At 47.0% G+C, this 23,549-nt stretch overlaps 1 protein-coding gene across 39 annotated transcripts in view; it reads right to left on the reverse strand.

Annotated features, from left to right (window-relative positions):
* Positions 1-15,884: 15,884 nt before the first annotated feature.
* TCF7L2 (transcription factor 7 like 2) overlaps positions 15,885-23,549 on the reverse strand; it is a 197,825-nt gene continuing 190,160 nt past the window's right edge. For 14 of the 39 annotated variants that reach the window (XM_057530838.1, XM_057530837.1, XM_057530840.1 and 11 more), the window contains one exon: positions 15,885-18,013. In XM_057530838.1, coding sequence (XP_057386821.1) covers positions 17,608-18,013 — 406 coding nt within the window. In that variant the 3' untranslated portion in view covers positions 15,885-17,607. Of the gene's footprint in view, positions 18,014-22,879; positions 23,462-23,549 lie in introns of those variants that run through there. The other 25 variants (XM_057530863.1, XM_057530865.1, XM_057530862.1 and 22 more) reach the window with 6 other exon arrangements.

Genomic DNA, 23,549 nt, shown 5'->3' on the forward strand with positions numbered 1-23,549 from the left:
CTTCTCTGCTACCTATAATCTTGATTTGACTCACACAAAAGTTGCTCAGTGGGAGACCCACTCAAGAAGGCTTTGACAGGGAACAATGCACGGGCACCTCTACAGAGGCCGGCCCGCCGCGTCGAGAGAGGGGGAAGGGATTAAAGTTTAAAGGTGTCATGTATGTTAACCGATCCGTATTGGTTTTATGTATTTTGTCAAAGAGACAGCAGCAGTGAAGCTGGGCCTGGGAGGGCGAAGGGGGTGCTGGGGAGGGAGAGGTGGCTCCCAGGAACTTTGGCCAAAGGCCTCAGCAGAGATAACAAGCCCAAGAAGCTGGAGTGTTTGAAAGGTAATAATAACAATAATAAAGAAGAAAGGGCTGCGAGGAGATTGTCGTGGGATTGTTGTGTGTGTCAGCTTTGTCCTTCCACAATGGCCCAGGGCCAGGAGCCAGGCAGGCGTTGGGGCAGCAGAGGGGTTCCTGCTGAAAGCGGATGCTGCTCTTTCAGCCCGGTGGCTTTCTTCCCGGATAATGCTCTGGTGGGCGCCCCTGGAGCAGCTGGAGCCCAGGGGAGCCCTGGGCGAGGTGGGGCAGCCCTCTGAAAGGAACGGCTTCCCGCCGCCCAGCTCTCCAGCCAGGTCCAGCACAGGGCCTGGGAGCAAGGTGGGGGGGGGGGTGTCCCAAGCCTGCAGGGGGCCTCGGCCCTGACCTGGCTTCTTGTTTTGGGGCGGTGTACCCATAGCACCCCGCTGCTCTGACAGTAAGTCAAGAGAATAGGTTTGGCCTCTGGAATTTCTCTTCAATATCCCTGAAGGAAACCGGAATTCCCCACACTGATTTCTTTGGACTTACGAGCACTTTTCCTTTCACAGGAACGTCCCTTTGTGAGAGTTGGTAGATTTTTCTCAAGTATCGAATAGGCTGAAAGTTGGGTATCTTTGAATCCTCTTTCTGAAGCAGTCCAGTCTCAGACAGGACAAACCCAGCTTCCTTGGAGGAGATGGTGCATGACAAAGAAAGGATACTTTCGTAAGTTGGCAACTTCCCATTTTGCTCAGAACTCTAAGGGCTGACAACAGGGCAGCCGTCCTGGCTGGGCCTGCAGTGTGGATGCTTCAGAGACCAGCCAGGGGAAGGCTTCAGAGCTGGTCTGAAGAACTTTCCACGGGCTTCTATTGGCCATGGGGTGGAGGCAGTAGTATGCTGGATCCAGCACACACTGGCTTGGGAGACCTGATTTCCAGTAACTTTGCAAGCCAGTTTTTTTTTTTTTTTTCCTGCTTAAACAACACAGATGTATTTTTTTTCACAGTTCTGGAGGCTGGAAGTCCAAGGTCAAGATGCCAGAAGGGTTGGTTTCTCCTGAGGCTTCTCTTCTTAGCTTGTACACTTCACATGTTTGTCCCTCTGTGTCCCAAGAGCCAGTTTTTAAAAATTAAGTTGTATAAACTTAGAACCAGATAAATTATATTAACAGCAAAGGTGATAAACACTAAAAGCATCACTTATTTTACCATTATCTATGCTCTTGTGGTGATGTATATCTACTGTATCTATATGATGGGAATATTGTATAATGGTATGCTTCTGGGCATCTGTTTCTAACTCCATATGTAATGGTGTCACATGGATAGATTAAAATTGGCCATGGTAGAGTAATTACACCATAGAAATTGGCAAATGCTACAAATCAGGGCTTTTCCCCCCTGAAGCATTAGTTAGACATTTACCAGTACACTGGTTGCAGGGTGGTCTGGCCCAGCCCCTCGGTCACTAGACCCAGTCACTTTTCCTCTGAAACAAGTGGGAGAAGAGATGGAATGGTGCATGGCTTTGAAGACAAACTGTATGAAAGCATGAGTGCTTCTGAGTTTCTTGACCCCATATTCATGCATTCATTCATCCATCCCCTCTTTTCTGTCTCTCACTCAAAAAAAATATATTGCATTAGGAAAATAAATCATTTTCAATTCCAAGACCTTTTATGAACAATCTTTTCCAATGTCTGCCCCAGAGAACACAGGGCAACAGGAGCAGTAATAATAACCAGTGGTCATGGAACAGACCCCAAGCGTCAAACGTCGACCCGAGCACTTCTCATCTGAGCCTCCCAGAAATAGGCAGCGTCTTAGTTCCACATTATGGCTGAGGAAACAAGGCTTGGAGAAGTTCCTTAACTTGGCCAACAGGCTCAGCCAGGAAACCACACCGCCGGGGGTTCACACCCAGCCAGGCTGACTCCAGAGTTCTCCCTCTTAACCACTCTGCTCAACTGGTTCCCAGGAAGTATCCTTTTTGACCCAAAGGACACAAACCCAGCTGGCTCCCCACCACCCAGGTCTGGTCAATGGAAAACAGGAAAATGGCAGGAGAGGAGGGTAGGGGCTGAGGACAAGGAGGCCCGAAATGGGGTGAAAACCAGCGTGCAGGGGACACGGCTGTTGCCCCTCTGCCTCACTTTGGGCACTCGCTCGGCCCTCGAGGCCCAGGAGTTTACAGGGCTGCACACTCCCTGCAGGGTGCGGCTCGCTCAGGCCCGTTCTACAAAGTCCCTCCTCCCCGACACACTGGGCCCAACGCTCGCGTGGAATTGTTTCAGGTCTTAAGGGGCAGCAGCAGGGGCCTGAGACCCTGGGCACTGGACGTGCACATCTCTCTCCCCCTGCCCGTGGCCCCCAAACAGGAGAGCATCACAGGCAGGTCCCCAACAACAGTGGGGATATACCACAGTCTTTTTCTCAACGGCCTCACCATCTACAAGGCACTTTCCAAGTCAATTTCTTATTTGTTCTTCATGATCCTATGAGGCCAGCCCGTTTAACGAGGATACCTTTTGCGGAAAGGGAAGTTAACACAAATGCGTCTGGGGTTGGGCCTGGGCCACTCAGCCCAGCTGGTCTGAAGCACGGCCTCTGGACTCGCGGTCCAGTGCTCATTTTACTGCAGCATCCGCATGCACTACCCTCCCCCCCCCCAGTCCCCTGCAGGAGGCCTAGTTTCTTAGAAGCAGATGAAATCAATTGGTCCCTGGAAATGTGTCAACGGCTGAGACCAGAAGACAAGTGCTAGGAGGAAAGAAATACTTGAGATTCCTGTTAAGGAACAATGTTGGGTTTGACCTGAATAACACCAGAGAAAAAGGAGGAAAGAATAATGTCAGACATTACATAATCCGTGGAGACACAGATGGAAGCTGGAGCTGGAAGGAACACAGTGGGGGAGATTTCAAAGGGGTCACCTTCCCCCACGGAAAGGATGAGGGGGTGGGCAGGGTCACTGACATACACTGAGCTGTTGCCATCTACTAGGCAGTGGCAGTAGATCCTTGCCATGACAATCCTGTGGCCTAAGGATTATTACCTCCAGTCTACGGATGGGGAAACTGAGAATAATGAGGGTGATTTCATCTTCCCAAAGCAGCACTGAGATGCCCAAGGGCTCTTCCTCAAATGGGGAGCGGGCGGAGGGATTCAGTATGGTGTTTAAAGGCAAAGACTTTGATAGCCAAAAAGTGGAAACAACCCCGAAGCCCACTAACTGGTGAATGGATCAACAAAATGCAGCAAGTCCATACAATGAAATACTACACACGATCAAGAGGCAAGCACAACAAGGATGGACCTCAACAACATTATGCTGGGACTTTCCTGGTGGTCCAGCGGTTAAGACTCCACGCTTCCAATGCAGGGGATGCGGGTTTGATCCCTGGTCAGGGAACTAAGATTCCACATGCCATGTAGCACGGCCAAACAAACAAACAAACAAAAAACCCCTAATATTACGCTAAATCTTACATTCTCCGCCGGATGATATAAACCCTAAAATAAAAGGTGAAAGTTGGGGGCAAAAAATTCTTAGCTATTACAATAGTTTGTGGCTTTCCAAAGTTCAACCCTACCTCACAAAATCCTTAGTACTTAATTTCTGTCTTTAGGGAGAATTTTAATTAAATATAATTTTTCCCCTTGGCGAAGGTGTGGATGATAATGAAAGAAAGGTTGAGAAGCACTGTGCTAAATAAAAGAAGCCAGACACAGAAGACTATATAATGTATGACTCCATGTATAGGAAATGTGAAGAAAAGGCAAATGTACACAGAGAGAAAGTAGATGAGCAGTTGCCCGGGGCCGGGCGTGGGAACAGGGTGTGACTGCAAATGAGCAGGAGGGACCTTTCTGGGGTGATGGAAATGTTCTAAAATTGAATTGTGGTGACGGTTGCACAACTCTGTAAATTTCCTCAAAGTCATTGAGTTGTACACTTAAAACAAGTGAGTTTTCTGGTATTTAAATTATACTTCAATAAAGCTATTTTTAAAAAAAAGGAAGAACACAGGCTCAGGGATCTGCCTGAGAGGCCTGGCTCCAGTCTGGTTCCCTCACTCGCATGGCCCAGGCAGGTCCCTCTGGGCCTCAGTGTACTCATCTGTGAAATGGAGCTGCTAAGAGAGCTTTGGGAGGCTGTGGGGATGCAATGAGTCAGGCACAGAGAGTGAGACGGAGGTAGAAAAACTCCTCAACTTTCAGGCCTCAGATGACACAGCACCCCCCTGAGGGGCCCTCCTAAATGCTTGGAGGCTCTTACCCAGCATGTCACCAGGTTTATTTCCCTGCAGCACTTACTGAAATTTCAAGGGGCCCTTTTGTTTACTTGCTTATTGTGTGTCTCCCCACCCTCCTTGGAATGTTAGCTCTGGGCGGGCAGGGAACTAATCTACACCATCCCTGTTAGAAGGACACCCCGCACTGGCACAAAGCAGAGATGTAAAAATGTTAGCTATGGTTATTATTACTGGTAGAATGCCAAATGAACACAGGCATGTGAGCTAAGTTTGTTCATCCAGAAGTCACAAATTTCTGGAGCTGCCTTTCCTTCACAAAGACTTCTATGTCAGGTGTGTGGAGGAGCGAACAATTCCTGAAAAAAAAATTGCTTTAATGACATTGCTTCATTGGCCCTGCCTGCCTGCTGTAGTGATTCTTATCCTGGGGGCCACCGGGGCTCATTAACTACTGAAAACATACGCAGCCTGTTGTTTGTAATCAAGCATATACATTTGTGCATGTGTGTGTGTACTGGGTGGGGGGGGGTGATGGACATTCGCACTCACCAGAATTTCAAAAGGGTTCACGATGAAAATAAAGCCATGATTCTCCGATGCTCCAGGTAAAATGAAGATGAAGACTCCTACGTACGGAGGCCGTGCCCCCTTCTCTGTCTCTCTCTGTCTCTGTCTCTCTGTCTCTCTCTCTGGATTTCAAGTACTACACACACACCATCCAAGCTCCAACCCTAATGGACAACTTGCGTCTGGGCAGTGATGAGGAATCTTCTCGAAGCTGAAAACAGACCAGCTGAGATAGGAGCCCGGCGAGATGGGAAACAGGAAGACTGGAGACCTCAGGGCTCACACAACATCTGTTCCTGTTATAGCAAATTGTGAAATTAGAACCTGGGCTGGGCACGCATAAAGAAAGCCGCAAAGAGAGAAAAGGAGACCAAACCTCGCTTTGCTTCCGGCAGCCGGCGACGCCATCCACCTGGAGCTCATGCGCAGGCGCAGGGCACGGAGACGGGGGCGGGGCTGGCCCGGGGGCACCTGCCCCCTGGGCTCTGTAGGTTGAGGGCTGAGGCTGTGTGATCAACAGGCTTCTATGGGTGATTTTCCAGGTGTGTGCGTGCGTGCGTGTGTGTGTGCGCGCGCGGTGGTGCGATTGCACTAGAGAGAGGAGAGAGAAAAATTAGCTCTCTACCATGAACAGAACATACTTCACCATCCACTCTTAAAACAGGGTGTCAGACAGCCAGGGGCCCAGGAAACCAGCTCCTATTCTCTGAATATTATGGCCCTTAACGAATAAAAACAAGAAGGGAGAGGCCGGGGGAACGGGCTCATTACACCTACCAAGCGACAAATCACTTGGAAAACATAAATACGTTTTCAAGGACACTCCTCCACTAACGAAGCTAAAGTGTTTTTCTTTTAAACCCCAGCAAGAAAATCCAGGGGATGAAACAAACTTCGCTTATTTTAGTTTCTACTCAATTACCTGTTAATGGAAAAAATCTGGCACCAAGTGTAATGAGGCAGGCATGAGCTCACTGGCGCGGGGGTCTGCACAGTCAGGAAGGCTGCAACAAGCCTAGCATTTATCTGCCTCTCTGTAACCCTTTTCAAACTCGCTGTCAGGGAGCCCACGCCGAGCGGGCAGAAGAGGAAGGGCTTGGAACCTGCTGCCGGCCTCCGAGGCCCTCTGGGAAAAAGAAAATTGTTGTTGGCAAGTCTGCCTGGCTCCAGAAATTGATCCAGTGCCCCCCACTTGTCCGAGCAGCAGCAGACAGAGCTAAGAATTTTGTTATAATTAAATAGAGTGCTGATTGGTTGCTAGAGGTGGTCTTGAAACTGGTGTTTAAAAGCAGAGGAGAACAAGGGTTACTATTCATAGGAAAAGCCCAGAGTCTTAAAACTCCATCTGTTTCATTCCCAAATTTAGGCCAAAAAAACGCTCACTTGCTGTCTTTAAAAATACCACCTGCTTTGCAATGTTGTATAATGTGCCATTATATAAGGTGGAGGCGGAGCAGAGGGGGCTGGGCAGGAGGATGCGGCTCGGTGGCCCAGCCCCTTCCTGGGGAGAACAGAGGCTGTCTGCAGAGGCCAGGCTCTCTGCCCCCAAGGCCGAGCCCTTCTCCTCAGATGCCCAACAGCCAGCCTTGAGGCACCCGAGAGACTTCCCAGTATCACCTCAGTGAGTTGCATTCAGGAACCCTCAAATGCTGGGCCCTGGTAACTATAGACATCCATCCAGCACCCACCTGGCCTCCAGGATCGACCATCGGGGGGTTGCACTCAGGGTCCGATTGGACTCACCTCATTGCTCACCACAGCTGGTGGTACAAGGTGAGGTCACAGCTCCTGGAACCAAGAGAAAGAGAACATCCAGGTCCTGAGCCCTGGAGTCAGGGCCACTTAGTACCTCCCCACGACACACCACCCTAACCCTAGGGCATGGCAGCCACAGGACATAGGGTTCCCCATGGGGTGGCCCCGTTTCTCCCAAGTGGACAGCTGTCCCAGTCCAGCTTAGTCCTAACAGCTTTTCCAAAACCTCAGAGAAATGTCAGGACTCAGTTTCTCTTTAAGATTCTCATTCGTAGGGTAATTGAAGAGAATCGGCTAATTTTAACTCCAGCTCTGCCACTTTTCGGATGACTGATGTTGAATGTGTTGCTTAGCTCCTTCTTATGACAATGGAAGTAGGAAGGCTCCCATCATAGTACTTGGGTGAAGAACAAATAAAATAACGCGTGCCGTGCGAGATGCCCGGGAGCCTACTGTGGTGTCTGGCATGTCAGAGGCGTCCGCTAACAGGTGGCTTCTGTATTCCTGTGAGCTGCGCACTCCAGCCCTCCATCGCACTGGAGTCCTCAAACTTGGACACCGACCCAAGATTGGGAACAAGTCGTGGAGCTGGCAGTAGGATGCAAATTCCCCATCCTCAAAGCCAGTCAGTAGAGGATTCAAAGCTGGGGTAGTTACTGGAAAGATCCCTGGTCTAGAGTGCAAGGAATCGTGGCATCTAGCCTAGAACCTGCCAGGACCCAGCTGTGCGGCTTCAAGCAAGACATGCTTGGGTCCCCTTCCCTGGGCTACACTTTCCTCTGGTCCTTCTTCCCAGCTCTTGGAGAGGAGACAGTCTGACTCTGTTTAGAGCAGCTGCTCTTGCCTTACAAAGCCCTCCTGGAATTCCTACCTGGAAGGTTAGTACTTACATGTCTCCACACCTCCCTCTTGGGAATTCTGATGTCCTGGGTAGGGGTGGGGGCCTAAACAGGGGCCCCCACACACCCTGACACCAAGGGTGGGCTCCAATTTCATAACAAGCCCATGATTTCCCATTTCCACACTCCGCCTCAACCCTTGCACCCTGAAAAGCAAATACAGACACCAGAGTGGTTTCTAGCAGGGTATTATCTGAAAAGTTATTAATAGGAACTTAATGCTTTACTATATTATTTATCCTTAGAGGCCATTCCAGTAGCCCCACTCCATCCGCATCTTTCACTGTGAATTTCCTTCCACACTTGGTCTCGTAAAGCTAACAGGGATGTGGGTGAGTGGGCAGTGCATAGCTTGTTTTGTTATAAGTAGTAACCACCACTACCTTGAGAACCCGGAGGAAGTTAACATCGCTTAACCTGAATTCTTCATAATTCCATAAACCAAATGAATAGGGGGCATTAAATATTTTTTCAGAAGGCTTGGTTTATGACTTTTGGCTGTGGTGACTCGCTCCTCAGGCCCTAGGCTGTAGACCACATGGCAATCATAGCTACAGTCTTTTAATACCTGCTCCATGCAAGACAAACAACTGAGAGGGCTTTTGTCCCCCTCACCTACCCAATATCATTCCAGCATTTCAGTGGAATGGAGCATATATCATCTATGAGGAAAGTCCAGAGGGATCTTGAGGGCTTTGGATGAAAACTACCCATTGTATGAAAACCACCATTTATTTATCCATTCTACTATTGATGAACAATGTGGATGTGTCCGGTTTGGAGCCATTATGAATGAAGCTGCTATGATCATCTACTAAGGTAAACTTATGCTATTGGGATATCCCTTTTTTGTGAATTACCTAGTCTCATTTTCATTTAGTTTGGGGTTTTGCCCTCTTTCAACTGATTAAGCTATCTTTTCTTTTGATTTTTAGGAACTTTTAAATTCCTGGATATCAGTCCTTCATCAAATAAATGTGTTACAAATATTATCTCCTACCTGTGGCTTGCCTTTTCACCCTTTGAGTTTGTGAGAAACGTTCTCAACAAACTAAGACTAAAAAGGAATCTTCCTTATTTGATAACATGTATCTACAAAAACAGCTGACACTCTACATACTCAATGGTGAAATCGTGAATGTTTTTCCCTGAGTTCAGAAAAAAGGCAAAGAAGTCCAATATCACCACTCCTATTCAACGTTCTATTGGAGGCTCTTGCCAGCACAATAAAGGGAAAAAAAAGAAGGAAGAAGAGGGAGTATAAAGATTGGAAGGGAAGGAAAAGGGAAGAAATGACATTATCAGTATTTTCAGATAACATAATTGTGTGGATAGAAACATCCAAAAAAGCTATAGCTAATCTATTAGAATTCATATGTGAATTTAGCAAGGCTGTTGGATAAAAGGTCAGTATACAAAAATCAAGTATAATTCGATATACTAGCAATAATCAAATAGTACGTAAAAAGTCTTAAATACCACTTATGATAATTTTAAAAAATATAAAATATCTAAGGATAAGTTGAATGAAAGACATGCAAAACCTCTATACATGAAACCGTAAGACATTTGTTATGGGCTAAATTGCATCCCCCACCAAATTCATGTGTTGAAGTCCTAAGCCCCTTTAAAGAGGGGCCTTTAAAGAGGTAATTAAGGTAAAAAGGACATATGGGTGGGCCCTAGTCCAATATCCCCAGTGTCCTTATCAGAAAAGGTGATGGGGATACAGACACACACAGAGGAAAGACCACATGAGGACACAGCAGGAAGCCAAGAAGAGAGGCCACAGAAGAAATCAAACCTCCAACACCTTGATCCTAGATTGCTAGCCTCCATACCTGCGAGAAAATAAGTTTCGGCTGTGTAAGCCATCCCATCTGTGGTATTTTGTTATGGCAGCCCTAGCAAATGAATACAGCATTATTGAGGGAAATTAAGGAATACATAAATAAATGAAGGGATAGACGATGTTCATGGATTAGAAGGCTCAATATTGTTAAGATGCCATTTCTCCCCAAATCGTAGAACAGGTTCATCACAACCATAATAAAAAGTCCAGGGCTTCCCTGGTGGCGCAGTGGTTGAGAACCTGCCTGCTAATGCAGGAGACGCAGGTTCGGGCCCTGGCCTGGGAAGATCCCACGTGCCGCGGAGCGGCTGGGCCCGTGAGCCACAGTTGCTGAGCCTGCGCGTCTGGAGCCTGTGCTCCGCAGCGGGAGAGGCCGCGATGGTGAGAGGCCTGCGCAGTGCGATGAAGAGTGGCCCCCGCTTGCCACAACTAGAGGAAGCCCTCGCACAGAAACGAAGACCCAACACAGCAAAAATAAATAAATAAATAAATCTTCTGCCCATTTAAAAAAAAAAAAAAAAATGTACAGATGGCATTCCACATCTGCAGGTTTCGCATCACAGATACAACCAATCTCAGATCAAAAATATTTAAAAAAAAAAAAAAAAGTCCAGCAGGTTGTGTGTTTGTGTATATGTAGATGGAAGTTGACAATCTAATTCTACAACTTATATAGAGATGCGAAGGCAAATAAAGTCATGATAATCTTGATGGAGAACAAAACTGAAGGACTTACATGCCATATAGCACGACTTATTACAAAGATACAGTGATTAAAACAGTGTGGTATTGGCACCAAGCTAGAAAATGATCAGTGGAATAGAAAGTGTCAAGAAACAGATCCACAACCATACTGTCATTTGAACTGTGCTAGGTCAACCAGACACCCATACAGAAAAAAATGAAATTTGACCCTTGCCTCATATCATATATCAAAATTGATACCAGCTGGATCATTGATTTATACATGAAAGGTAAAACAATAAAGCGCCTAGAAGAAAAGAGAGAAAAATATGCTTATGATTTGGAGTGACAATATATTTCTTAAGTGGGACTTAAATGCACTACCCAGTTGCAACCCACAATCTGAGAAACACATCTAATATAATATACAATATTAAAATACATATACTTCTAATTTTCTTCTAATTTTAGGATTCTACAACTTCTAGCACTGAGTCCAAAATAGTTCAATCCAGGGACTTCCCTGGTGGTCCAGCGATTAAGACTCCGCGCTCCCAATGCAGGGGGGCCGGGTTCGATTACGGAACTAGATCCTGCATGCCGCAACTAAGACCTGGCGCAGCCAAATAAATAAATACATTTTTTAAAAAACAAAATAGTGCAATCCATGTAATTATTAACTGTCTTTATTATTATTACATGCACAGGAATCAGAATGAGAAGAAAAACTTCTGCACACAGAGAGGGAAAGAACCCTGTGATCTCATAGCAAAAGCCTCTCCCAAGGCCATGAATCAAACTAGCTCCGTCCTCTGCCTCTCTCCAGCTACTCAGATGGTCTGTGACTTCGTGAGGAGGGAGTACAGCATGGTATTTAGCTGTGCAGGCTCCTGAGTCGGGCTGCCTTGGGTTAAATCCTGGGCTCACTACTTCCTAGATACGTGTCTTTGAGAAAGCCACTTACCCTCAGTAAGCCTCACTTTCTACACTTGTGAAATGAACATAAAAGCAATTTCAATTCCCATGAGGATTAAATGAGAAACACGGGTAGAGTTTTTAGCACATCCTCTGGTCATTATCCTTATATGAAGCCACTTTCCAGGTGAGTAGCTTGCCCGGGCCTCAGGAATGTTGGTGGCCCCTTTCCTTAAAGACTCTGTCTTGTTAAGACGATGCAGGACTGAGCTCAAAGGGAAAACCAGAGACCAACTTGACTCCCCCCAGATCTATGTGCCAGTTCCTAGAACAGTACCTGGTGCAAATTGGTGCTCAAAACATAGCTGTTAAATGAATGAATGAATCAAGGAATCAGTGTGCTTACAGCTCCCATCAAGTGCACTCACAAAATGCCAGCTTTAAAAAACCCCATGCTCCAGGCTCAGAATTCACTGGTGTTGCCCATCATACCCACACCAGGATTCACCCAGGCTTCTGCCATTGCCACATCCCTGGGAATGCTGAACCAGATTTGAAATGGGAGATGAGGATGCCAACTCCAGATGGGAACCCTCTAGAGAATCAAACCTCTAGCCTTGTTTAGTAGTGATTCCCAGCTCCGGTTTCTGGCACTTGCCTTGAGGCACAAGAGACTTTTAGGCTCTTAGCTTCTTTCCAAAGGGCTTTAATTAAAACATATTTACATACCACAGAAAGCATGCCAGCCACAGCTGTGGTGCCCCAAAAGGTAGAAAAAATATTCACACGGTCATTAAGTCCCAGATAAGGTGAATGACTGACTATGGGCAGTCCCAGCATCCCAGGCCCATGGTCACTCGACTCCACAATGAGGACATGTCTGCCACATCCAGATCTCTTTTATTCTCTAACCTGGTTTAAAGACCCGGACTAGCAGAATCCCAAGGAGAAATAAGGAAAACAAATAATTATGACTGACCTTCTGCTTTTGTGATCATAATAAACACTATGATTTACTATTCCAGGCACTCTGCATTCTAGCCCTCACAAGAATCTGTCAAAATGACATTTATCATGTTGACAAAATGACATATTGTCACTACGTGTTAGCTGAAGAAAGAGAGGCTCAGAGAGATGAAGGCATTACCCAAGGACACACAGTGAGGGAGTCAGATGGAGGATTCCCCAGGCTCAGGTTCACGCCGCTGCTCCCAGGTGCTTCCTCTCTTCACACCCTGGGTCCAGACAAAAGGCCCTCTGACCCTACATGCATCCACATCATCAGAATAAAAAGGGAACCTTCCATTATCTGACATGGAAAACCACCTACTATAATAATCACTTTCAGCACAGACTTGTCCAAAACCACCACCAACATTGGAACAATTGTCCATTCTGGACGATTCTGTGCTAAGACTCTGCAATTGTCCCAGAATTGGCAAATGCCTCTGTAGTGGGCTGAAGGGTAGCCCCCTAAAATATATACCCACATCCCAATCCTAGAACCTGTGAATATTATTTTATATGGCAGAAGATGTGATTAAGGACCTAGAGAGAAGCATCTTATCCAGGATCATCCAGGGGTCCCAAACACAATCACACGTATCCTTATAAGAGAGAGGCAGAGGGACTTTCAGGACAGACGCAGAGGAGGCAGCGATGTGAAGATGGAAGCAGAGATCTGAGTGATGTGGCTATAAGACAAGGAACACCCAGGACTGTAGACAGCCACCGGAAGCTGGAAGAGGCTCCAGAACATCTGGAGAAAGCACGCACTGGCTCTCGGACTTCTGGCCTCCCGAGCTGTGAGAGCTATTGCTTGAAGCCACCAACTTTGTGTTACTTTGTTACAGCAGCCACAGGTAACTAATACACCCTCCTAACATGCAAACTTCCTTGGCCAGGTCCCAACAGAGGTCAGGAATGATATGGCTCAGAGATGAGGTTATGGGCTCCTAGATGTTGTCTTAGGGTCCCTTAGCAACAAAAAATCCACAGATCCTTTTCATGGATGAAATAGAAAGATGTTCAGTTTGAAAATAAACTTCCTGAGGTACGAAGAAACCAAACCGATGTCAAGAAGAGAGTTGAGGGACTTCCCTAGTGGCACAGTGGTTAAGAATCCGCCTGCCAATGCAGGGGACGCTGGTTCGAGCCCTGGCCCGGGAAGATCCCACATGCCATGGAGCAACTAAGCCCGTGAGCCACAACTACTGAGCCCGTGTGCCACAACTACTGAAGCCCGTGTGCCTAGAGCCCATGCTCCACAACGAAGAGTAGCCCCCCCTCGCCACAGCTAGAGAAAGCCTGCGCGCAGCAATGAAGACACAGTGCCGCCAAAAATAAATAAAGAAATAAATAAATTTTTTTTAAAAAAAAAAAGAAGAGAGTTGAGGGGCAAGGACTCGGCCTGCCATTTGACTGGAACCCGGGCTGTGCAGAACTAGACAAGCTTGGGGGGAAAGGAAGTTCCATATTAGGGTGGAGAGAAGATCCTCAAAGCATTGCTCAAATGTTCAAGAGCAGTAAGCACGTGGCTAGGTGATCGCATTTTGAATTGTGGGAAGAGATCTGTACTCAGGCTGGCTGATGATGGAAGAAGAGCACCCCTTCCACCTGGCGTTTTCGGCCTCTGTAACAAGGGCAATGACTTATACTCCAGCATGGCTGAAAGGATTAAGGAAGTAACTTGAGACCTTGGAAGTACTGAGAACACAAAACCTGGAAGCATTATGGAAAGTTTCTATTCTCCTGCTTCCCGCAATACAGGTGTGGAGTTGGCCAACCTCGTTCATTCCTTCCCCCAATATATATGGTGCACCCTCAATGTGCCAGGCACTGAACCAGAACCCTAGCATAAAACAGAGATCACCAGAGCCACAATCCTGCTCTCCTGGGGGGTTCCCTAGAGCAATGGGTCTAAACTGGGTGTTCTTTTGCCCCCTAGGGGGCATCTGGCAACGTCTGGAGACATTTCCGGTTGTCATGACTGGCGGGAAGGGGGTGCTTCTGGCATCTAGTGGGTAGAGGCCAGGGATGCTAACACCCTACAATGCCTAGGACAGTGCCCCACAGCAAAGAATGATCCAGTCCCAAAGGTCCACAGAACCGAGGGGTGTCATTAGTGGCCTAACAAGGCCACCCCCATTGACACGATGGCGGATGAGAATGTTACTGAGAGGGAAAGACAGGAAGCTGAAAGATCACAGACATCGTCACTATCATCTACGCGGAGACCTGAAGGATGAGGAGCAATGAGTCTGCAGGAGCAGAGCAGACCTTCCAGGCAGAGGGCAACTGCATCTTTGAAAGCAGGGCAAAAATGCTTTTAGGGGAAAGCGAGTGTGTGCTGCGGAGGAGGGGTGGAGCAAACAAGGAAGCCATCAAAAGGACCATCCCATCACTCCATTGGGGAGAAGGACCATCTTTACTACGCAAGGAGGCATAACTTGGTATTAAGAGCACGGGTTTGGAGTCAGGGCTGAATTTAAATCCCAGCTCCACCACCCTACAGGCTGTGTGGTTTTAGACAAGACACACACTCCGAGTTCCCAAACCCAGTTTTAGAAAATAAAGCAGAGAGTGGAAGGGGAGGATAATATCTACCTCAGGGGGTAGGTGTTAGGATGAAATGAGAAAATGCCCATCAGTGGCTTAGCCCACGGCCACAAAGAACAGATATTGTCATTTGTGTTTTCAAAGGTCACTCTGGTCCCAGCGTGAAAAATAAAATGGGTAAGGACACCCAGAATCACTCCTTCCCGGGAATACAAAGCAAATGAAAACAATGTATCAAGATTTTACAGAACAAAAATCAACTTGAGCAAAGCAGAGCTTCCAAGAAAAGTCCTTAAGGACAATACCGTGTAACCGTATGTAACAAGGGCAGTGACACAGACCGCTTCCATGCCCAATGAACTCACGTCCTTTGCAGGTGAGGCTGTCCAGATACGTGGAACCACGTATGCATCCGTCCATCCATCCGTCCGTCCTAGCCAGAGTGAGGAATGAATGTAGTGGAAACCTTAGGAAGATCTTTACTGTGGCCCCTGGTTGACGACGGGGATGAACGTGCACCCCGGCCAGGGCAGAGCCCTGAACTTGAGTCTCAGAGATGGCAAGAGTCCTCCACGCAAACTTGTAATGGAAGCACCTTGATCCAATTTTCTAAAAACCTTCTTGCTTAACAATTGTTCACCCTGGCATCTCTCCCTGCATGTTAATTCTTAGAAAGAAATAAGGATACTTTCACATCAATGATCCTTTAAATGGCCATGATGCGGTTTCTTAAATCCCCTCCTGGTGAACTAAGTCTCATTAACCGGAATTAAATCATTTCTGCTTGATACTTGATAGAGGGTCGACTGAGATATATCAGAGTGACAGTCTTATAGCCAGAAGAGTGACATTTGCTTTCAGAAATGAACTAACCAGGTACATAAAGTACGGCAAACGGACATTAAGAATGGGGGGGCCGGAGGGAGGGGCAGAAAGCAACCCCTCTTAAGATTTCAAGGCCCATTTCTGGTATCCAAGTCACCACCCACCACCCATACCAACCACGGGGTCTCAAGTTCCAGCTTGGGAACACATGTCTCTTGGTTAAGGCGGATCCAGCTTCCCCAGAAATAAAACCCAAATTACAGAAACAAGTGACCAGCCTTTATCTGCACATACTAAGTTGCTTTTATTAATCCAGAACGGCATGCTACAGATACTGTACAGCATGAACATTTATTCATTACAAAAATGGCTTCCAAACCATTAAAAATGAAATTGGAATAAGAGCATAAAACGGAACAGTAACATCACAACTGTTAGGAAACATTCAAAGTATTCACAAAAAATGTTATAGTTAGCATTTTAATAAACCAGAGAAAAATCGGAGACAGTTTTACAATCGCTTCATGTCAACTACAATGGCACTGAATGAACAGGTTTCAGCTTTATACAGCATTTTGTAACATCAACATGCCTAGGTTTTTTTTATTTTTAAACTTTGCTACCTACTTGTATGTCATACGTGTACATAAAAGCGGCAGCTGGTTTTTCCTTTAAGAGTAATCTAATATACAGAATTTTTGGCCCTTAAGGGTTTATACCTCTTCATTTAAAATGCTTTCTGGACAATCTGCTACCAAACACATCTTGTTATAGGTGACATTAAAACTACATACAAATCTACCTATGTAACATCACAGCAAAACATGATGAACAAAAATTACAGCATCAAAAAGAGAGAGAAAGCTAAAGTCACTGAGAATTTTGGCACATAAAGTTTTGCACACGGTCAGTCCATGTCCTCAGGGTGCAGGGCGCTCGCCTGCGGAGTTCACAGGGGAAATGGGACAATTTCCACTGCTGCTCGTACAGCGTCGCTAAAATTCCCTCACTAATTTTCAAGTCTTGTTTTACATAATGGCTTTTAAAGCAACTTTTGTTAATGCTACTGATCCTTTAATGCAACTATTAATGTCCATTTGGCGGCATCTGGGTTTCATACGGCAAAAAAAAAAAAAAAAAAAAAAAAATGTCCAAAAGGGAAACAAAAAATATATATATACACATTTTATATATAAACTTAAAAACCTCGTACAAATGAGTTGTTATATATAAGATGCTTATGCTAAGGGGAAAAAAACTTTATACAGTTTCAAGAAAAAGGAAAACATATTTTAAAAGGGACAACGTACAGGTTTGACAAGCAACCTCTAAAGCAATAAATACTACTGGTCCAACAGCGTTGTGATTCCATTAATTGTTGAATAGCATCCCCCTCCCCCCAAAAGAACAACACCATGGAACAAGGTATATTAACACATTTTAACCCTTTGTTTCTGTACATTTAAACAATAACAAGTAACATCACAATAAAAGTTGTTTCACACAAGAGAAAAAAAAAAAAAGTAAATGGCACTGCATTCATTGTGCCCTTATGGTTTAAAAACCAGATGTAAAATGATTGGTTCGCAAGCTCGTATTTAATACAAATAATACAGAACCAACTCCTTTTGGAGGGCTGCTTCAAAATTGCTTCTTTTTTTTCCTTTTTGTTTTTTAATCAGTCTTTTAAAACTAAGCTATCCGAACTACATAACAGTTATGTATATATATATATATTTTAAACGCTACAAAGACTTTAAACAGCTGTTGATAAAAATTTTGGTAGAATCATGAGGTTCTTCTCTCATCTACATATTTAAAAGGAGAAATTGAAATAAGAATGGGTCAAATATTGACCAATGAACTCGATAAACATTAACTAATGTAGCCACGTGGCACAAACGGAAAAGAGGACAAAACAAAAACCTGGCAGAAGGGGGCGCGGGAAATAAAGAAAAGCAGAACGCAACACTCCACAAAAGAGCAACCGGAGCTGAGGAGGGTAAAGCTATTCTAAAGACTTGGTGACGAGGGAGAGCGGCTGCGGCTGCGTCCCGGCCAGAGAGCCGTGGGAATGTAAGGAAGATGTCGACGGCTGCGCCAGAGATGAGGGAGGGATGGCGGGAGGCAGGTCCAGGGCCCCGTTGGCACAGAGGGCGGGGGCCTTGCCGTGGGCGGCCTCGGCAAGCAGGAGGGCGGGCGGCGGAGGCATCATGGGCAGATGGGCCAGGGGGTCGGGCTTCAGGGACAGCGAGAGAGGCTGGGTCTGCTCAGTCTGTGACTTGGCATCTTGGGGAGGGGAGCCTAGCAGGTTGGGGGAGGAAGGAGGCGAGTCTAGTAAGCTTCCATCTGAAGAGGGTGGACTGAGGCAGCTGCCTTCACCTTGTATGTAGCGAACGCACTTTTTTTTTCTCCTAGAAACAGGGGAAGAGAGTTATCTGTGAATAAAGGGCAAAGATGCCACGGGAGAGAGTTCTCTAACGCTCAGAGCCGAGGTGACGTCACCTAGCGGATGCCCTGCGGAGGCACGCCCAGCGGCCAGGGGACGATTACAGTCACGCTGGGGTGCCGCGCTCACTGAGCTAAGCCTGCTCCAGCAAACCAAGTATGTCAGACCACAGAACTCCCTACCTACCTGCTTCCCCTGCCCCCACTAAACACCCAGCGCCCCACCCGTGCCCAAATAGAAGCCAGCAAGCAAAAGGGTACCACCTGTAGACGGCGGCACTGATTTGCCAGAAGGTGGCTAGGTGCAAACTGAGATGAACTCAAAAGCTTGTTATTTCTCTTTTGGCTTAGACACGCCCTCACTCCCCATCATAACCACCCTCCTCCATTTCCACCACTACCACCCCTACCCCGCCAAGGGTGGGTGGGTGTGGGTGTGTGTGTGTGTGTGTGTGTGTGTGTGTGTGTGTTTGTGAAAGAGAAAGACAGAGCTCCCACCCCAGGCGCCTCGTATCAATCTGAAACTCTCAAAATGCTGACTGTTGAGCCCACAGAGCTGAAGGCAGTGCTAGCAAGAGGCTTAAAGGTTTTAACCCGCCACCATCACCACCATCACCACCATCACCACCATCACCACCACCACCACCACCACCAGAGGCTGCTGGCGCCCAGAGAGTTTTCGGGCTTGTCTGTTAAGAACCACACCAAATCAAGAGAGGTCAGAATCGGGGGTGGGGAGGGGTGGGGGGGAACGAAAAGAAAACCAAATAAACTCAAAAAGAAAACAAAAACAAAAAATAAAAAACCAAAACCAAAAAACCACCAAAAAAACAGGTAGAAGAGGATAAACAAAGGTGGGGGAGGGGGAAGAATAAGAAAAACAGAAAATGATCCAAAGGAACAAGAATAACTGGTTGTATGGCCTGCAGGTTGTGGATTAAATTATGATTCAAACTTGATTTTTTTTTTTTTTTAAGATTTGGGGTCTTCCCCTCCCCCACCCCATAGTGAGAAGGCTAGAAGGAGAGACAGTGAGGATGGGATGGAGGGGGCATCCTGCCCTGGTCCACATGCCGGGGCCAGTGAATGCAGGGTACAGCCTGTCACAAGGAAGTGACGACAAAGAAGAAGTGCCAGGGAATCACAGCATGGACCTTCTTGAACGGGGGTCGTCAGGATTAGTGTTTAAACCAGAAAGACTAATTTTGCCCTGCACCAAAACGAGAATCTCCCCTATCCATTTCCCGTTTATGTAAGAAATAGGAATGAGAATTTCAGAGCCTCTCTTGCTTATCATCATCTAAAGTTGGGGACATCAATTCAAGACATTGAGCGTGTGACCTCAAAGCTTCTCCTATTATTCATCCCAGTCTGATGGGATAATATTTGGTAGGAAGAGTGATCCTGGCGATCAACCCCACACATGCTATAAAAGTAATGCAGATACAGGGAATGTGCTGATCTGAGGAGAATACAGTCAGAACTACAGCTGATATCACTCTGTCTGTAAGCGCCGGCTGGCTTCCGGTCATGGGAAAGCAACTAAGATGCTGCCAGGTTGAAGGCAACCACTGTCAGATGTCACTGGCCTTTGAAAGGAAGTGGGTGTAATGAGTTCCTCCTTGGGTCTGTGCCCCAGAGCTGTCTGATGATGCCCTTCAGTGCGTGGGGTGTGGACTCCGCAAGATGGCAGGAGGGAGGCGAGGAGGGGGGGGTGAAAGGGCACATGCTCAGCCCTTCCTGACTCCCAGAGGCCAAGACCCATTGGACTGGTGGCCTCAGGGTCTATCCATCCCTGCTCTGGGTCGAAAGGAACTCTAGGAAAGCAAGGGCAGCGCCCCCCTTCACCTTCAATTTGACACAAGGTTCCTTTTTCTCCTCTGGGATAGACTGAAATAGACTGGGTTCTGCTCCCATCCCAGAAACTCAAGACAAATAATTAAGCCTCTCAGAGTTTTAAACCACCTTAGCCTGCAGATCAAAACATGCTCAAAAAACTATGTCCATGCATTTTAAAAATGGGAGAAGAAAGGGGGTGGGGAGGGGGGCATAAGCAAAACTGAGAAAGCAACAGGGACAAATGAGAGAGAGGACAGGGACAAAGAGAGAAAGAGGGGGAAAAAATAACAGGAAACAAGGGAATGACATCCAGCAGCGTTCCATGCTATATTAGGGCAGAGTGAAAAAGACGGGAAAAGCAACTTGGTGGGCTCAAAACAGAATCTTGTTAAAATGTCCTCAAATGTCAAATAAAATTAGAAACCCTGTGCAGGGAGCGAGGAGCCCTGATTGGCTAGGAGCGTTTCTGGTGCTCCCCTCCCCCCTCCTGCCCTCCTCATGATAGGAAGTTTCCGTGTCGTGGGGATGAGTGGGGGCATTTGAACACGGGACACGAAGACTATGTTGACAGGGCGACCACTCCTTCTAAGAGGTGGTGGGGCAGACGGCAGTGGAACACGTACATTTCCGACAGGCCAGAAAATGCCTCGTTTTGCAACTTCTTTTTTTTTTTTTAAAGCACATTTTGTCTTACTGATTTAGCATCAAGCTAGATCCTGGCAAAGTCAAGAAGAAACATTGAGGGAAAAAGGGACAAAACCCATCCTCTTACCCTCCCCCACCTACGCTCCATCTCCCAGCAAGGGGTGGCCCCTTAAAAATCCATTTTTAGCTTCCTATGGATTCACTCTGAAAGGAAAGTAAGAGTTCTTCCTGACCCTATTTTGGAATTACGCACTTAAAGGAGCAGAAACGCATCTGCTAAAGCTTTTAGAGTATGAACACAAAAACATCCCCGACAGAGGAAGAATGGCCACCACGGAAGGTCTAAGGGTGCTGAGGCAGGAAAGAGGAAGGATGGTGCTGAGGAGAGAGGAAGGACCTCTGAGCACCTGTGCTGCCACACTGACAGCTGGCCCCCCCACCCTGCCCCCAAGCTGCACTGTAGAGAACCATGTTGATGAAGTGGCTCCAAAGGCTTGGGGTGGTTTGTTTTTGTTCTGTAAAAATGTCATGAAAATTCTCGTCTCTGAGGAAGACTCCACACTCCGCTTTAAGCAAGGTGCAGCTGGGTGTGAGAAAGGACCGTCTGTCTGGTCAGTGTTGGTCATGATTAACTTTCATCCCCCAAAGTGCCAAGTCTAACTTGCAGTTACCTGCTTCCAAAGCAGAAAAAGGGATTCATAAGCCACCACTCACCTCCCACAAATAAAATACACAAACCAGGCAACAAACCACATTGTGAGGGGCGCACAGTGGTGTCGGCCGTGCGTTTCTACAGAGTGTGAGAAACCCTCCCTTAGGAGTGGGCCCTGCGATCAGCTAACCCTTCACCACAGCAGGCGTCTCAGAGCAGGATTCTGTAGCTAATTATCTTCCCACTCAGCGCAAATAAAAATCTGACACAAATTCACCGCCTGATAGGGTCGGCAGAGTTTCCCATCTTCCAGGCCAGCCCTAATGAAACGCCTAACGCCCTCCACCAACTGCATCGCGAAACTCTTTTCTGTTGCACAGACAAGACCCCGGGACTGTGTGGCAAGGCCATCTGTCACCTCCGTGGACACTGTCAACTCACAGAATGGGTGGGGGGGGTCCCTCTCCTCCTGGACGTGCACCCAAGGCCCCCGGTCCTCACTCAATGGGCATGAGGGTCGCCTGTGGAGGGCAGCCTCTCTCAAGACAGACTCTTGGGCCCTCTCTCCCCTCAACGCTTGGTCAACGCGAGGCACTTCGCCCATCTCTCGTTAGGCATCAGGGGAGGGGGAAGAGACACGGGAGACTGGTGGGCATGCACGTAATGGAATGGACATCTGAGCTAACGTCTAAACACGGAACACATGGCAGGGCGTGGAGGAGAGGGACACGTGACAAGGGAGGCACTACAGACAGGGGAGCGTGTTTGGGTGTTGAGATACCTACCATCATAATATTCCAAATTCAAAGACTGCTTGTATCAGAACAAAGAAACAACAAATTTAACCAAAGGTGGTCATTAAAGGAAAGGAAATGAGACAGGAACTAGTTGGTATCCCTCCACCAAGAAGGAAGTACCTACACCTTCTCTGAAATTACAGGTTGGATGGAACCTGCAGGTGGAACACAGGCGTTTAATTTGGACTCTTCTGATTCACTTTGGAACCAGCGCTCTCTCTGTCTCTCTAAATATATGCATAGATATATATTTTTCATTCTGCAGGCTAGCAGCGCTGCAGTACGTGACTGCACGACTCACTGCTTGCAGCCCTGTAGCTGGTGCATGCCGTTCAATGCCACGCTTCTTTTCAGCACTGTAAAACAATGTCAGCTAACCAAGCTCCTCTGTCCAGAGACGTGGTTTTGAAACAGAAAACAAACAAAAAAACAAAACAAAACCAAAAAAAGCCTGCCCCAGAGCCCTTCTCCAAGTGTCTGGACTCCAAGTGCATGGGAATGCTATTGCTGCCAATTTGAGCTCATTGAAACCTCGGGACATGGTGGTTCTCTCTCTGTCCTACAGACATGCCACGGAAGCATTGACAGGGCCGGGCCAGTTCCAGAACGCTGGCTTTCAAAGCAAAAGGATAAGTGCCCGTCCTGGTCTGTGAGGGCTGTGGTCTAGGTCCTACCACCAGGGATATGTTACTTGTAAGAGCAGGGGAAAGAGAGAAAGAGAAAAGTAGGGAGAGGACACGGCATAAAATTAGCAAGGAAATTTTGAAGAATGAGGATCATTAGTCATTGATGCCAGCGGGGAAGTAGATGGGAACGAAGTCAAAATATATTGACACACTAAGGTACCAGAAGGACAGAATGCTTTGATTTTTCCCAAAGGCCTCGCAGTAGGGAATATACCTGCACGGTTTGCACCATAAAGTCTGTCGGTCAAGCCCGAACAGTGCCCGACACTTCTTTGGAGTATTTGCATCTGTTAGCATAAGGTAAACACAAAAAATACAACACAATGGTGGGTCGTGCTCAGTTGGATGTGAAATCTCAGCTACAGCTGACTTGTCTTCGCTATCACCTCGGTTCTATTTGACTGTCTTCCCTCACCAAGGACATGAAAGGAAAGGACTTCTGTGCGTCAAAAGAAAAAAAAATAAAATAAAACGATAAAACACAAAACAAAAACAACAACCAGAAACCAAAAAACAACAAGGAAAAAATAAAAACAGAGAGAGAAGAGGAGGGGAAAAGGTGACGTTATTTGCTTCTACCTAGGCCAGGCTTACGATGGATGTCACTGAGCCCCCATCCTGGGCTGTCGGGAGGAAGGGGCTGGCAGGCAACATTCCCTGGGAGGGGGCGCGCTGGGGTTTGCTGTCGCTGACCCGAGGAGGCACGAATGATGCTGTTTTACAGTGGCATTTTGGCTAGCAGCAGCGAGGACAAGCATGTCCCTCACAGAGCAGTGTCCCGCGCCCTCCTGTCTCCTAAGATCCACACACAGAGCTACAAAGCAACAGGCCAGAGAAGGGGGGAAAGGACCAAATAGACCAGCTGCAAACCAGCACAGCGAAT

The sequence above is a fragment of the Balaenoptera acutorostrata genome, chromosome 16, assembly GCF_949987535.1.
Source record: "Balaenoptera acutorostrata chromosome 16, mBalAcu1.1, whole genome shotgun sequence".
Classification (NCBI taxonomy): domain Eukaryota; kingdom Metazoa; phylum Chordata; class Mammalia; order Artiodactyla; family Balaenopteridae; genus Balaenoptera; species Balaenoptera acutorostrata.